This window comes from Mus pahari, chromosome 1 (assembly GCF_900095145.1).
Source record: "Mus pahari chromosome 1, PAHARI_EIJ_v1.1, whole genome shotgun sequence".
NCBI lineage: Eukaryota > Metazoa > Chordata > Mammalia > Rodentia > Muridae > Mus > Mus pahari.
The window spans coordinates 97,361,083-97,376,931 of NC_034590.1; the positions used below are offsets into that span (position 1 = coordinate 97,361,083).

Below are 15,849 nucleotides of genomic sequence, written 5' to 3' on the forward strand. Positions count from 1 at the left end.
GACTAAAGCAAGACCCTATCTCAAAAACAAGGCAACCAATCTGCTAGTGTTTAGCCAAGGGTGACTTGTAGACCAGCTACTTCCTGCATGAGAACATCATCTTTGGAGCAGTGGCAGACTCCTTAGACTCTCCTCAGCTTCCCTGTCTCCTGCAGGCCAAGGCCAGGTGGGTTTCATACACTCCCCTCAGTTTGCTTCAGAGGTAACATTCAGGGCTGTGTGTTAAAGGGGTGGCTCTCATCCTGACCTCTCTCTGGGTCTGCCGCCTTGCTGGCAGGGCACTGCTCTCTGGCAAATGTGTGGATGGAGGATAAAACACTGAGGGGGCCGGGCGTGGTGGCACACGCCTTTAATCCCAGCACTCGGGAGGCAGAGGCAGGCAGATTTCTGAGTTCGAGGCCAGCCTGGTCTACAAAGTGAGTTCCAGGACAGCCAGGGCTACACAGAGAAACCCTGTCTCGAAAAACCAAAAAAAAACAAAAAACAAAACAAAAAACACTGAGGGGACACCCTTTTTCACCTTCCAACTCCCAATACAGAGGCAACTGTGAGCAGAACTTAGAGAAGACACGAGCCAATGCCCAGACAGACACAGACTACGATGTAGGGGCTAGTGTATAGCTCAGTGGTAGAACACTTTTCTACCTGTGGAAAGCCATGCAATGTGAATTACGGGCTGTGTGTCAATCTGAGATCTCCCTCCCCCAACCCTCCCCAGTACTAAGCATATAGTCTCAGAGCATTTTAGCTCCCTCACCAATATAGAAACAATGGTAGTAATTATCTCATAAATTAACACAGGTTCTTAAACAGTGCTTGGGATGTCAAATGCTTAGTCCACATTAGGAAAAACAGAAATAGGATCTTAGCCTGGCCCTGAACAGGGTTAAGATTGGCCATGATAATAGGTGAGGCAGTTGCAAGGGTTCAAGCTCTACCACAGTAAGAAGCTCCTTCCCAGCAAGTTTGCCCTCCAGGTGTGTGGCAGGCCCTCCTACGACAGGAGGTCTGATCTGTAGGCAGCAGGCTCAAGCTTGTTTCCTGGGCATGGGGGCTGATGTGCCAGGCTTTGCTGACTACACATGCTAGAGATGATGCAGCCTCCCCTTCCGGGCAGGCCCTCCATGTTCTCTGACTCACCCCAGTTCTGGAGAAGGCAGTAACAGGAAAAGACCAACACCCCGAAGGGTCTCTGGCAGACATATGCTTCAGACTTGACCAACATAGAAAAATTTATTGTTCAAAATCCTTCTCTTTAACCAAAAGCAGAAAGCAGCCCATGGGAACAGAACTTAGAGGCATGTTTGGTGGTTGGGGGGGGGATTTGAATGAGGGGGGTAGGGCCTTTTAGGGATTCACACACTTGGGCAAGGGTCACGTGCCAAGGCAAAGCAAGTTAGGTTAGCCTGGCATGTGGTGGGACCTCAGTGCTTTTTGGCCTTGTGTTCTGGTACCTTCTGGAAGCTAAGCAACATGAGGCCCACATTGATGGCATAGGTGGTAATGCACACGAAGCAGAAATCATACAGCACAAAAAAGAGGATCCAGGCCAGGTATACAGAACCAGCGACAGACACCAGGGAACTCAGCACCAGTAGGATAGAGGCCCAACGTCCCCTCAAGCAACCTGTAAAACAAGAGAAGGTCAGTAATGGTATCTCTAGAACTCTGTCATGCCTCCTCAATGACAGACAGCAGGTGCTTCTGGTGAAAGTACTCTTAAGACAGGAGCTGGTGGGCCTCATCTGGTCAATAATTCTTGGGACCCGGAGTAAATTCTCTTGCTAAACTACACGAGATGAAACACAATCTTCCTTTCAAAAGAAAGTTCAAGGTCAACCTGGAATGTCTCCCAAGTCAAACCAAACCAAACCAAAAAACTATCAGCTGAGCACGGTGGGGTACAGTCCCAGCACTCAGGAAGCAGAAGCAGGAGGATTTCTGCAAGTTCCAGGCCAGACTGGTCTACATAATGAGCTCCAGGACAACTAGGGTTATGTAGAGAGACCCTGTCTCAAAAAAGAATAAAACCTACCAGGTGTGGCCCAAAGCCATGCTTTCATCCCAGCACTTTGATGGCAGAGGCAGTCAGATTTCTCATTCTGAGGCCAGCCTGGTCTACAGAGTGAGTTTCAGGACATTCAGGACTATGTGGAGAAACCGTGTCTCAACACCTGCCTCAGCCTCGCCACACACCTCAAAAACAAAAACCAAGTTAGGTGTAGAGGCGCATGCCTTTGAATCCCAGCACTTTTGAGGCAGAAGCAGGCAAAGCTCTGAGTTCAAGGCCAGCCTGGTCTACATAGTGACTTCCAGGACAGCCAGGGCTACACAGAGAAATCCTCTTTTTTTTTTTTAAGATTTATTTATGTGCACTATAGCTGTCTTCAGACGCTCCAGAAGGGGGCGTCAGATCTTGTTACGGGTGGTTGTGAGCCCCCATGTGGTTGCTGGGATTTGAACTCAAGACCTTTGGAAGAGCAGCTGGGTGCTCTTACCCGGAGCCATCACACCAGCCCGAGAAATCCTCTCTTGGAAAAAAAAAAGAGAGAGAGAGAGAGAGAGAGGTGGAGGGAGGGAGAGGGAGATAAAACATAACAATAACAGAACCAAAAACTAAACAAAAAAAAAAAAGAAAAGAATTTGAGTCTTTGCCATAACGCTGAGATTGTGGGAAATCTTTGAGGGCCTGTCAGCCTCTGGCTACCTAAACCAAGTAGGATAAGCCTCCTGCTAAGTGCTCTGCTTTCTTGTCTCCTTGTGAGGAGATTGCTCAGTAATTAGCAGCTGGGTGTCAATTGTCTGGGTCACCAAGACATGAGGTGGGGCTGCTCTGGATTTCAGAAGACAGGTCATAAAGGGGCAAAGCCACTCACCTAACAACAACTGTAAGGTGTAGAACAGGCAACCAAATATGCTGTTGGATTGGTTGAGGACGCTGTCGGCTCCTAGCATGTGCTCCACCAGTCCAAAGCCCCGGCCCCACCTGGTGGAAGTGAAAGAACCCGGTAAGTGGGGTAGGCCAAGTGCCTCTTGAGCTTTTTTCTAGAACAGTGATTAGCAAGAAGCTCCACCTACTAAGAATCCAAAGGTCATTGACCTGGCTTGGCCCGGACTCTTACTGGCCTGTCATCACAGACCATTAATAATTTTTTAGGAGCTGGTGAGATAGCTCAGGAAAAAAAAAAAGTGTCTACTGCCAGGCCTGTCAACTGGATCGAATCCCTGCAGCTCACAAAGTAAGAGAGAATCAACTCCCAAACGTAATTCTCTTGACTTCCACATGCATGTAGTTGCATGCATGTGCCACCTCATAAACAAATAAATGAAAGGTTAAAAAGCTTTTCCCAGCTACGGTGGGAAATCTATTTGCTTTGGGCCCACAAAACTTCAGTTCCTTCGCCACTCACTAACATTTGGTCCTCCCAAACCAGAGTGAGCCACTTTGTCCCTCAGCATGGCCAATAGTCCACCCCCTCCTCCCGCTTTGTGTCATCTCAATCATCCTCAGTCTCTATGCAATATACTGCCCTGCCTCCTCCAGTCTTCCAATCATAGTTATTTTCGGTATCCTCAGAACGCGTTCAAACAGCAGCAGTATCTCTGAGTGGTCCAGTGTGCAGTCCGATTACCCACCAAAACCCGTGGGGGCAGTCCGCTCTCAAAGTGTCCTTTCTGTGGACACTGCGACCCCAGACTCCAAAATTATCTGGCAACCTGGATGTCAGTTACACCTGGCCTTCAAGAGCCCCCTGCTTTCCATTTCTGCACGCACCGAGAGGAGAAGACGCGGGAACAGCTGATGGCCGTGCCCACGTCGCAGAGCGCGCGGTAATTCTCATCGCGGGCGCGCGCCGCCTTCACGTGCAGTGCGTACAGTGAGAGGGCTAAGCCAGCGAGGCACAGTGCAAGCCGCACGAGTCCAGGGCTCCTCCAGGTGGTGCCCATGTCGACAGCCCAGCCCAGGGACAGGAGAACCCGCCACGGGGCAGGGCGGGGCCTGCTGTCACCACGCCCCTCCGACCGGAAGGTTGGCCTGTCTCTGCTGGCGTTCTCCAATTCAATTGGTTATTCTTAGGCATGACAGCTAGGAATGCTGGGCTGGTAAACAGGATTAAGGAATGTGGGTAGTCATTGATAAGGCAGCAGCCGGGCATGATGGGAATTGTAGTTGGAGAGGCTGCAAGACCTTAAGGGAAATTTGAGTATGTAGTGTTGTAAAGCTACTACTATTAACATGACGGTAACACACACACATACACACGCACTCACACTATCGCTATCTTCATATACACCAGAAGAGGGCACTGGGTCCGGTTACAGATGATTGTGAGCCACCGTGTGTGGTTGCTGAGAATTGAACTCAGGACCTCTGGAAGTTCATTCAGTGCTCTTAACTGCTAAACCATCTCCCCAGCCCCGCTTAGCGCATTTTTTATGACAAGTCCTGTCTATGCATCTGGCATGTCTAAAACCTACAGGTCAATAGACTAATGGAATCCCGCGAAAGGAGGGATAAGACTCTGGAATATTTCCCCCGAAATTATTTCAGGTGCCTTTTGTAGATCTGCAAACCTGTTTGCAGATCACCGCCAGCCAGACCTCGTGTCTCATTAGCGCCCCTTGTGGGCAGAGGCACCCTCCCTCTCACAATAAATTCCTTTATCTAGACCACACTTTCCTGTGATTTCCCAGACCTCTGTACCTGTACCGTTGTGGCATGCTCTTGGCAAAACCTGAGCCTGGATCCACACAACAATCCTTCTTCTATTACCTCCCCTTTACAAATCCCCCACCCCTACTGCTCTTCCTAAGGTCCAGAGTTCAAATCCCAGCAACCACATGGTGGCTCACAACCATCTGTAACAAGATCTGACGCCCTCTTCCTGAGTGTCTGAAGACAGCTACAGTGTACTTAAATATAATAAATAAATAAATTTAAAAAAAAAAAAAGAAAAAAGTAGGTTTTGAAAAAATTAAAGTTACAGAGTCACAGCAGTGAGTTCCCTTTCTCTTCTTCTTCTCCTTCTCCTTCTTCTTCTTTTTTGTGAGGGGGTCTATATAGCTCTGACTGTCCTAAAATTCTCTACATAGACCAGCCTGGCCTCAAATTCAGTGAGATCTGCCTGCCTCTGCTTCCAGAGTGCTGAGATAAAGACATGTGACACTATGTCAGCTAAGGTCATTTCTTTAAAATTTTATTTCAAGCTGGGCAGTGGTTGGTGCATGACTTTAATCCCAGCACTTGGGAGAAATCCACCTGCCTCTGCCTCCTGAGTGCTGGGATTAAAGGCGTGCGCCACCACGCCCGGCCTGTAGACACTCCTACTGACACTAGCTAACTCCTCTCCCTCTGTAGTACATAATGAATTCTCTCAGGTCTTGGGTATTTGCATAGTAGGTGCACCCATCATCCTGTGAGAGCAAGCACAGTAGGTCTGTCTGTGTGTCTAGTCTCTCTTCGTTCCCTCACTGCCCCCCCCCCATCAGGTTTCTGGGACCAAGGCATGCAGGATTCGGTAATGTGGTATCGCACAGACCAGCCTCAGTCTTTTGATCGCTCAGTTTTCATGCCTCCACTTTCCTAGTTCTGAGATCAAAGACCTGAGTTGCCATAGTCAGCAAGCTATTGATATTTTTTATTTTAGTGACACCTACATCAGACTTATGAACTAAAAGAACAGTTAGAAAAATTTAGCCACGTGAGGCTGCTCAGCAGATAAAGGCAGCTGCTGCACAAACCCTGGCCCGAGTTTAATCCCCAGAAACCACGTGAAGGGGGTGAGGTGCCAGAATAAACCTTGAACAACCTCTGTCAGACCCTGATCAATGAACTGTCTGTTCCCAAGGCTTGGTGAAGAAGTCCCCTGCCCCTGTGTTGAAACTCCAGTCCCTCCCCCGTCACTGCCATTACTAATTCAGTCACCCACTATCACCAGCATCCTGATAACTGAAGCAAGGTGGCTTCTAAAGATAAAATGCCTTCGTGTGGGCAAACAACTCCAGAAAAGAGAGACTCAGACTTTGCACCTAGCCCCCTGAAGCTGCATTAACTTCCTCCTCTCAAGCCTCTCACCTGCCTAAGGGGCCCCCAGCCTTCTCCTTCTGCGGGCCTCCTTTCCTGTGGGAAAGTGTCTGTCTTCTGATGTTTGAAATAAAGGGTTCTATATGTTCAGAGAAAACTCTGGTCTCTTTCTACTTTCTGTCTCTTTACTCTGTACCCCAAAATATAACAGGTGGAATAAAAGAACCCTCTCTACATGCATGTGCGTGCTTTTACACATATGCACGCGCACACACACACACATACACACGCGTGCGTGCACACACATACACCCTTTTTTTGTTTGTTTTTTTTTTTTTTTTTTTTTTTCGAGACAGGGTTTCTCTGTGTAGCCCTGGCTGTTCTGGAACTCACTTTGTAGACCAGGCTGGCCTCAAACTCAGAAATCTGCCTGCCTCTGCCCGAGTGCTGGGATTAAAGGCGTGTGCCACCACCGCCCGGCTACACATACCCCTTTTAAAAGAAAAAGCAAACTAATTTGTGATGTTGCCAAACCTGTGGTGATGAGCATACCAGCAAGTGGAAATGAATGCAGACAAATAGGGTTTAGGCCTGTTGCTCAACTCCTGTTTTCTACTGAGGGTTTCTGCTGGATTAAAAAGCGCTATGTGAGTGGAAGACAGACAGAGCCACAACTGAGCATAACGGTGCTTGCTTGTAAGCTCAGCACCTGAGAGGCAGGGCCAGAAGATCACTGCAAACTTGAGTCCAGCCTGGTCCAGGGGGTTCCAGACTAGTGGTACACTGAAGCTCTGTGTCAAAACCAAAACCAAACCCAAACCAGTTGCTGTATGCTTCAGCTGCACATGTCACTCCACTTTTTCTGTTTTATCCTATTGGGTCAGTCCTGTCCTAGTCAACGTGGGAAGAGATTACACAGTGAGTAGGATTGAAGACCTACTGATACCTAGCAAATCATCACAAAACAGCAATAGCGGGCTGGAGAGATGACTCAGCAGTTAAGAGCACTGACTGCTCCTTCAGAGGTCCTGAGTTCAATTCCCAGCAACCACATGGTGGCTCACAACCATCTGTAATGGAATCTGATGCCCTCTTCTGGTGTGTCTGAAGACAGCAACAGTATAAGACAGTTACAGTTAATAATAATAAATAATAATAAAAATGTAATAATAGTTTGGTGATAGCACTACTCTGTCCCTCTGCTTTCTGTTTTGTTTTTGTTTTTTAAGATTTATTTATTGAGCCGGGCGTGGTGGCACACGCCTTTAATCCCAGCACTTGGGAAGCAGAGGCAGGCGGATTTCTGAGTTCGAGGCCAGCCTGGTCTACAGAGTGAGTTCCAGGACAGCCAGGGCTACACAGAGAAACCCTGTCTCAAAAACAAAAAAAAAAAAAAAAAAAGATTTATATAAATAAATATTATTCATTAGTACACTGTAGCTGTCTACCAGAAGAGGGCATCAGATCTCATTATAGATGGTTGTGAGCCACCATGTGGTTGCTGGGATTTGAACTCAGGACCTTCGGAAGAGCTGTCAGTGCTCTTACCCACTGAGCCATCTCGCCAGCTCTGCTTACTGCTTTTTTAGACAGGGTTTCTCTGTGTAGCCTTGGCCATCCTGGAACTCTCTGTAGACCAGGTGGGCCTCAAACCTGGAAATCCACCTGCCACTGCCAGAGTTATGGAGGTGGCTCTTCAGGGCATCTAACACCTGCTTTTGGCCGCTGAGGACAATGTATATACATGGTACACAGACAGGCATGCAAACAGATACCCATACACATAATGTAAGAGCAAAACAACAAAAATATGTGTGTGCACCTTGTTTTATTACATACCCCCAATCTAATAATCCAATTCCTTCTCTCAGGGTGTCTCTCTGTCTCTCTTTCTGTCTCTCTTTCTGTCTCTCTCTCTCTGTCTCTCTCTCTCTCTCTCTCTCACATGCGCGCACACACACACACACACACTTTAAACCTAGGGTTTCTGCTTCTTATATAAGTACTCTAGCATAGCTATATCCCCCAAATCATCCTGAAGATAGGAACAGTGTACTCACATTAAATAAATAAATAAATAAATCTTAAAAAAAAAAAAAAAAAGATTTAAAAAGAAGAAATGAAATGACAACAAACTCTCTGAAAAATCTCCTCTGATCATCTTTCTGCTTAATCGTCTTCTCTGATCTTTTTGCTATTTGGTCCATCTTCTCAATCACTACAGCCAGAGGGGTTAAGGCGAGGAGGATAAAACCTATAGTGAATTCACATGTGGTGGCACTTGCCAGTAAACTGAGACTGAAGGAAAGAGCATCCCATACTGCTCTGGCCATCCTGGCAGATCATGCAGGCTGTTCGCCATGCGGCCTTGCCATTCGGCCTCGCCAGGCAATGCTCCACTCTTCCTGCACCTGTACACACCCTGCACCTGGCTCTCCCACAACCTTCCTTCCGTGAGGGATCCTAGCACAGCTCTCAGGACCAAACTGTCTTCTTCCTCAGAGGAGATGCCTCTTTACTTGAAACACCCTACCTCTCCTGTCACCTAGTCATATTAATTTGCAGACAGGTAGAAATAGTAACACTCATGCCAATTCCACACCCAACACTGTTCCAGGCATTTTGAATAGGTAAAATTGCATAGTCTACAGACTTCGAAGATTAATACATGCTCATTTTGCCAGTACCACAATTAGAGCACTGAGAAATTGGCTGACATTAAGGGAGCTGAGACAGAGTTTGAACCAGACCTACCGTGAATGGGCTAGGAGCTTGAAAGATGAGACCTTAAGAAGCAGACAGGGGACTGGTGAGATGGCTCAGCAGGTAAGACTGTTCTTCCAAAGGTGTAGAGTTCAAATCCCAGCAACCACATGATGGCTCACAACCATCCTTAACAAGATCTGACTCCCTCTTCTGGAGTGTCTGAAGACAGCTACAGTGTACTTACATAAATAAATAAATAAATAAATTTAAAAAAAAGAAAGAAAAAAAAAAGAAGCAGCAGACAGGGTCTATTTTGAACACATTTAAGGATTTTTGGTGCTTTCTAGCATTTTGCTACAGGGAGCTTATTTTATACAGTGGAAGACAGAGTCCATGATAGACTACTGATAACTTCGGAACTAACGCAGGGAATCACACTACTCATCTGAAGACAGGGAGAACAGGGCAGGCGGGCATGAGCCTACGCGAGTTCTTGTGGTCAAACTACAACTCCCAGGAGGCATTGGGTAAACACAGCCCGCGCGATGTTACCGCCGGGGAGGGCGAAGGCGGGCTCGGCTAGCCGGGCGGGTCGACTGCTCCCGCGGTTCCGCTCGGACCCGGGCCCAGCGTCTGGCCTCGCGGTAAGTGGAATAACTCACAGTAACTCACTCAGACCCCCTCCGGCAGACGCTCGGCAGCATAGCTCCTCAGCGTCCACCTCTGACGGCAGTGCGCATGGGCCGAGGCTGGCATCTACCATATGGGGGGGGACCCTGTCCAGACTAAGTGACCCAGCAGAGGGAGAGCTCCAGTGGGGAACTCCGGGACCGCAGTTTTGCTGCATGAACCCTGTTCTCCCGTGCGCTATTCTTGTTGCGGGGACGCAGGCCAGTCTTCAAAGGCTCAAGTCCCCTAACACCGCGTAGGGGTCAGATCCAGCCCCTGCATGGGGCTGTCCAGAACCTGAGGAAGCTGGGGAGAGGTTTTATGGGTAGAATGAACTGGAGACTGCCCCACCCGCTTCCTCGAGTGTGCACACAAGCCTTTAGGTAGTTCTGCATAGAAGAGTAGGACACCTGGAATGTGTTGTCCAACCTCAGCCTGATTGTATCTCGGGAGATGGTGGTTGTAAGGGCTGGACAGGATTGTCCAGATCTACTGGTGTGCACTTGGAGATGGAGAAATAGTGCAAACCATCTGGATTCGGATCCTTACAATCTCTTTCCACTACTCCAATAGATGGAAGCTGCTGTGCGGACGCTGAGCACGTCAGCATCCTCGAGGGAACCACATCTCTGAAATCCGGAGAAAACCTCGCCCACCCACTTTCTCTTTACTCCCACTTTGGGGTCACTATTGGTCCTTAGTCCTATAGTGTCACCCTAGTTCAACAAAGAAGCAGGACAATGATGCTGACTTCGGTGCTGGGCAGCGGCCCTCGGAGTTGGTCTTCACTTTGGCCCCTCTTGGGGCCCTCACTATCACTCCGGGCTCGCTCAACATCAGCCACCGATACACACCATGTAGAGCTGGCCAGGGAACGCTCCAAGACTGTCACCTCCTTTTACAACCAGTCAGCCATTGATGTGGCTGCAGAGAAGGTACACTGTTTGGGTGACTCACGGAACAAGTCTCATGGGGAAGGGCTGAGCTAATGTGGGGTGGCCGGGTCTTGAATGTCTGGTGCTCAAAGTGTATCTTCCCTTTTAGCCCTCAGTCCGCCTCACTCCCACCATGATGCTCTATTCTGGTCGCTCACAGGATGGCAGCCACCTTCTGGTAAGGTTCTCTCTTTCCTTCTCTGCCCCAGGAATTCTAGCCAGCTGCTTAGGCCCTTCCCTCTTTTTCTTACAGAAAAGTGGCCGCTACTTGCAGCAAGAGTTACCAGTGAGGATTGCTCACCGCATCAAGGGCTTCCGTAGCCTTCCCTTCATCATTGGTTGCAACCCTACCATACTGCATGTGGTAAGGTGGAGGGACCTTCAGTCAGTGTGCACACTGCCAACGAGGCAAATGGGGGAGGGAGCCCAGGCCTGCTGGAAGGTGCCATGTCAGGATGGGACCATGCCTCAAAACAGCAGAGGCCAAGATTACATACTCATGAAAGCTGGAAGGGTCGTTGGCGCTTGGAGCTTACTGATTGATCCCTATGGATACTGTTTTTTACTGAAGTGTCTATGGCAGCCCTGTGAATTCTCATACTTACTCCATACAGCACGAGCTATACATCCGGGCCTTCCAGAAGCTGACAGACTTCCCTCCGGTGAGGCTGGGATGAGTAGGGTAAGGGGCCAAGGTCAGGATTGGACTACCGGTGCTCATAACTCTGTGACCTGCAGATCAAGGACCAGGCAGATGAGGCCCAGTACTGCCAGCTGGTAAGACAGCTGCTGGATGACCACAAGGATGTGGTGACCCTGTTAGCTGAGGGTCTTCGTGAGAGCCGGAAACACATCCAGGTCAGAGGCAACAGAGAATGGGCCTGGTGAAGGGGGAGGGTCAGGAAGAGAACAGGTTTCTGAGACTCACCCTTTATAGGATGAAAAGCTAGTCCGGTACTTCTTGGATAAAACACTGACGTCAAGACTTGGGATCCGAATGCTGGCTACTCACCACTTGGCGCTACATGAAGACAAGGTGGAGCCGAGACCCAAGGCTGATCTGAGAATGTTAAATGGGGAAAGGGACCAGCGCCACAGGCCCCCTTGGGACTGAGGACGGGCTTGGGGATTGCTCTGGCATTCCAGAATTTGTGGGATTTGGCAGCTGAAGTTGGGTGGGAGTGTTTCTAGTTCTGACCTTCTCTTTCCTGCCAGCCTGATTTTGTTGGCATCATCTGCACTCGTCTGTCGCCCAAGAAGATTATCGAGAAGTGGGTGGATTTTGCCAGGTGAGTCTAGAACGGTGGGGAGTGGGTGGCTCAGGCAGGGAAGGCCTCTATCTGAGTCCTTGCATGGTCTGCAGCAAAGTTTCTTCTTTGTTTTGATTTTCTTTTAAAATTAAATGATTTCTATATGTGTGGGTATTTTGTCTGCATGTGTGTCTGTGCGCCCTGTGGGTGCTGGGGACCAAACCTGGGTCCTCTACAAGAAAGGACAAGTGCTCTTCTCTACTGAGGCCTCTCTGCCTCTCTCTCTCTCTCTCTCTCTCTCTCACACACACACACACACACACACACACTTTATTTAACTCTTTGTGTGGGGCTATGTGCCTGTGTGTGGGTAAGTGTCACAGCTTGATGGGTGTCACTTTTCTCCTTTCATCATGTGGGATCAGGAGGTGTCAGCTTGGAAGCAATTGCCTTCACTCATCAAACTATTTCTTTATTTTTCTTTTTTGAGATCAGTCTTACTTTGTGGGCTTGGCTAGCCTGGAACTCACTCTGTTGATCCAGGCTGGCTTCAAACTCACTTGCTTTTGCGATTAAATATGTGTGCTACCATGCCTGGCCAAAGACCCATGTCAGTGGACCCTGGTTTACTTACATACTTACTTATTAGCTTATTCTTTTGAATCTAGGGCCTTGAACAAGCAACTTCTGTTCCTTTTGTTTGTTTGCTTGGTTTTTTTGAGACAGGGTTTCTCTGTGTAGCCATGGCTGTCCTGGAACTCACTCTGTAGACCAGGCTAGCCTTGAACTCAGAAATCCGCCTGCCTCTGCCTCCCAAGTGCTGGGATTAAAGGCATGCACCACCACGCCCAGCTAGCTTATTCTTTTTAAGGCAAAATTTCACTCTATAGGCAAGGCTGGTCTGGGACTTGGAATTCTCCTATCTCAGTCTTCTTAGTGCTGGGATTACAGGCTTGCTTGTTTTCTATGTACATGAGAGTTTGTCTGTATGTGTATATGTGCACCATGTTTGTGTTTGGTGCCACAGAGATGCCCCTAGAACTGGAGTTATAGGCAATTGTGAGTCCCCTGTAAGAACAAGTGCTCTTAACAATCAGAAACCATCTCTCCAGCCCCACTAGGCATCTTTTTTTTTTCCTAAAGATTTATTTTATGTATGTGAATATACTGTTTATGTATGTGAATATACTATTTATGTATGTGAATATACTGTTTATGTATGTGACTATACTGTTGCTGTCGCCCAGAAGAGGGCATCAGATCCCATTACAGGTGGTTGGGAACCGAACTCAGGACCTCTGGGAAAGCAGTCAGTGCTCTTAACCACTGAGCCATCTCTCCAGTCCCCATTACTGACATCTTAAACTAGTGGAGGGCTCTTTTGTAATTTAGGCTGTTTAGTACAACCCTTGGCTTCTATTCATTTGACACCAGAAATGCCCTTCAATTCGAGGAGCAAACGTGTATTCATGTGTTGCCTGGTGCCCGCTGGGAAGAAGCATCACCTCAAGTTGAGAACTGTAACTGTAGGGACACCTACTGAACCCTTCTATCCACAGACGCCTGTGTGAGCACAAGTATGGTAATGCCCCTCGAGTCCGCATCAATGGACACGTGGCTGCCCGGTTCCCCTTCATCCCCATGCCGCTGGACTACATCCTGCCTGAGCTGCTCAAGAACGCCATGAGGTGGGCTGGCTGGTTGTGTTGGGTAGGGGTGGGGGAGGGAACACGACTAACTTGGGCACCACCACCTATTGGTCTCTCTTGAATAGAGCCACAATGGAGAGTCACCTAGACACTCCCTACAATGTTCCAGATGTGGTCATCACCATCGCCAATAATGATATTGATCTCATCATCAGGTTTGCTCAAATAGAATTGGGCTGGGTTGGATGAAGATTCTGGGCACTATTTCTAACTTGCTGTAGACCTTAAGCCAGACCCTACCCTGATCTGGGATGTGGACCCAGTCAGAAAAGATATTTGATCCTAAGATTGCCAGCAGCTGTATATTATTTGGGGCCTGCGGAGGGACCTGCAGTTGGGAGATGGTATTTGCTGAGAGTAAAAGTTAACGTCAAATTGTATGGGACAATAGAAGCAGTCTGTGGCCCAGACAGATATGAGTGTAGAAGATAATAGTCACATTCCACCTTTAGGGAGAATAGGAATAGACTCAGCACTGTCTGCTTAGGGGACTAGTGACATCTATTAGTCCTTACCAAGTCTGTGTTCTCAACATCCTGCCAGGATCTCAGACCGGGGTGGAGGAATCGCTCATAAGGACCTGGATCGGGTCATGGACTACCACTTCACCACAGCTGAGGCCAGCACCCAGGACCCCCGAATCAGCCCCCTCTTCGGCCACCTGGATATGCACAGTGGTGGCCAGTCAGGACCTATGCATGGGTAAGGCCCTACCTGCCCAATATGGGAGGAAGGGGTAAACCAGGACACTCAGGCCTCTGACGCCCTTATCCTATCCACTGCTCCCAGCTTTGGCTTCGGGTTGCCCACGTCCAGAGCCTATGCAGAGTATCTCGGTGGTTCCCTGCAGCTGCAGTCCCTGCAGGGCATTGGCACAGATGTCTACCTACGGCTCCGCCACATTGATGGTCGGGAGGAAAGCTTCAGAATCTGATGGTGGATTTTGGCTGGCTAGCTTGCCACACTCCTCGGGGGACCCCTGCCACACTCCTCGGAGGACCCCTGGGCCTGGCAGGGGGCCGCTGTGCTCTGCAGACTGCCGCCTGGTGGAGCTTAGGGCCTCAGACAGGTGGACTTAGATGGAGCTGGGCACCAACCACTCCTCCTCAGCAAAGCTTGCTGCTTTCTGCCTCCCCGGCCTTGAGGGGAGGAAGCAGGCACCTCTGAGGCCTTTCACACCAGCTCTGCTCTGCTTACTCTCGAGGACTCCTCTGACCTGCTGCTTATTAAAGTTTGCATTTTTAAATGCCCTCTTGGGCCCCAAATGTTGGGAGGGCAGGCAAGCTTTGTTTCTGCCCCCTTTGGATTCCCTACGCCTTGGGAGTTAACCTAGTCACGTCCAGTCTCTGGCTGGCCTGGCACTGTGGCAGAAGTGACTCCAAGGTTCTCGCCTATTTGACTTGGCAAGAGTGGGAGTGACTTTGGCAACTTCTGCTCATTGAACAAGTCTTTCTGGGCCCCAGACGCTATCAGAGGCCCCGAAAGACTTAGCTTCAGGCCTGACTCTTCCCTTCCTGGCAGCCGTGGGTTTGAGAGGTAAAGGTCACTAGACTGGGCAGTCTTTAAGCCACCTGACTCCAGAGCTTCCATGAGGTTAAAAATACTGCCTGCCCACTGTGGCTGCAAAAAGAAATGCATGAGGTTATACAGAGACCTGACTACCTCAGACAGATACGGAGTTTTCTTAGGGAGGACCAGGGACTTGGGCAGAAAGCACGTGAGCAGAACTGAGTGGAACAGAACTTCAGATCAACTTTGAACTGAGAGTTACCCTCCCCATTGTGTAAGACCTACGGGCTTGCTTGGGGGGACTGGATAGAAGAATCAGATCTTTTTGTTTGCTTTTTATTTATTTATTTTTTTATTTATGTATTCTTTGAGTTGGGGGGGGTCTGTGTAGCCCAGGTTAGCTTCACACTCATCAGTCAAGGATGACCTTGAAATTCTGATCATTGTCTTGTCCAATGCCATACCTGTTTTTATGCTATGCTAAGAGCTTCTTGCATGGAACACAAACACTCTTCAAGAAAGCTACATACCAGCCTTTTCTTTTCTTTTTTTCTTTTTTTTTTTTAAAGAGTTATTTATTTATTATATGTGTTTACACTGTAGCTGTCTTCAGACACTCCAGAAGAGGGCATCAGATTTTTCTTACGGATGTTTGTGAGCCACCATGTGGTTGCTGGGAATTGAACTCAGGACCTTCGGAAGAGCAGTCAGTGCTCTTAACTGCTGAGCCATCTCTCCAACCACCGCCCCCCCAGCCTTTTCTTGAGACAATTTTTCTGAATAGCCTTAGCTGGCTTGGTACTTGACTTCTAGATCAGGCTGGCCTTGAACTTGCTGTACTCGCTCCTGCCTCTGCCTCTTAAGTGCTGAGACAGACCTAGCTCTTGACTTCATGTCTGATCTTGTCACTTCTCTTCTTGAGACAGGTGTGGGTCAATACTATCTCCTGCCTCTCATGGATAGAACTGTGGGATTGAGGTAACATGAAATTGTATCTGGGGGCCAAACAGAAGGTGGTGGAAAACTGCAATGCTTTAAGACACTGA

At 48.7% G+C, this 15,849-nt stretch overlaps 2 protein-coding genes across 3 annotated transcripts; one reads left to right on the forward strand and one right to left on the reverse strand.

Moving 5' to 3' along the window:
- Nucleotides 1-1,214: 1,214 nt before the first annotated feature.
- Nucleotides 1,215-3,989, reverse strand: Vkorc1 (vitamin K epoxide reductase complex subunit 1). 2 transcript variants are annotated; one of them, XM_021213653.2, is made up of 3 exons: nt 3,776-3,989; nt 2,877-2,986; nt 1,215-1,627 (listed from the first exon to the last, which is right to left on the reverse strand). In XM_021213653.2, the coding sequence occupies exons 1-3, from the start codon at nt 3,946-3,948 to the stop codon at nt 1,425-1,427; spliced, it is 486 nt and encodes a 161-aa protein (XP_021069312.1). In that variant the 5' UTR covers nt 3,949-3,989; the 3' UTR covers nt 1,215-1,424. The 2 variants fall into 2 exon arrangements, with proteins under 2 accessions (XP_021069312.1, XP_021069320.1); XM_021213661.2 differs by lacking the exon at nt 2,877-2,986 and having other exon boundaries at nt 1,522-1,627.
- Nucleotides 3,990-9,287: 5,298 nt separating this feature from the next.
- Nucleotides 9,288-14,545, forward strand: Bckdk (branched chain keto acid dehydrogenase kinase). Its single transcript, XM_021197395.1, has 12 exons — nt 9,288-9,375; nt 9,974-10,335; nt 10,445-10,513; nt 10,589-10,699; nt 10,950-10,997; nt 11,074-11,193; nt 11,273-11,371; nt 11,551-11,624; nt 13,145-13,273; nt 13,360-13,449; nt 13,838-13,996; nt 14,084-14,545. The coding sequence occupies exons 2-12, from the start codon at nt 10,141-10,143 to the stop codon at nt 14,226-14,228; spliced, it is 1,239 nt and encodes a 412-aa protein (XP_021053054.1). The 5' UTR covers nt 9,288-9,375; nt 9,974-10,140; the 3' UTR covers nt 14,229-14,545.
- Nucleotides 14,546-15,849: the final 1,304 nt, after the last annotated feature.

Bases quoted from the DNA above. Each gene is read 5' to 3' on its own strand.
- Vkorc1 (XM_021213653.2), bottom strand. From the start codon at position 3,948: ATGGGCACCACCTGGAGGAGCCCTGGACTCGTGCGGCTTGCACTGTGC. The intron at 2,987-3,775 runs GTGCGTGCAGAA...CACTTCCACCAG, and splicing joins TCCCGCGTCTTCTCCTCTCG to GTGGGGCCGGGGCTTTGGAC. The intron at 1,628-2,876 runs GTGAGTGGCTTT...CTTGTTTTACAG, and splicing joins CACCTTACAGTTGTTGTTAG to GTTGCTTGAGGGGACGTTGG.
- Bckdk (XM_021197395.1), top strand. From the start codon at position 10,141: ATGATGCTGACTTCGGTGCTGGGCAGCGGCCCTCGGAGTTGGTCTTCA. The intron at 10,998-11,073 runs GTGAGGCTGGGA...TGTGACCTGCAG, and splicing joins AGCTGACAGACTTCCCTCCG to ATCAAGGACCAGGCAGATGA. The intron at 13,450-13,837 runs GTTTGCTCAAAT...ACATCCTGCCAG, and splicing joins GATATTGATCTCATCATCAG to GATCTCAGACCGGGGTGGAG.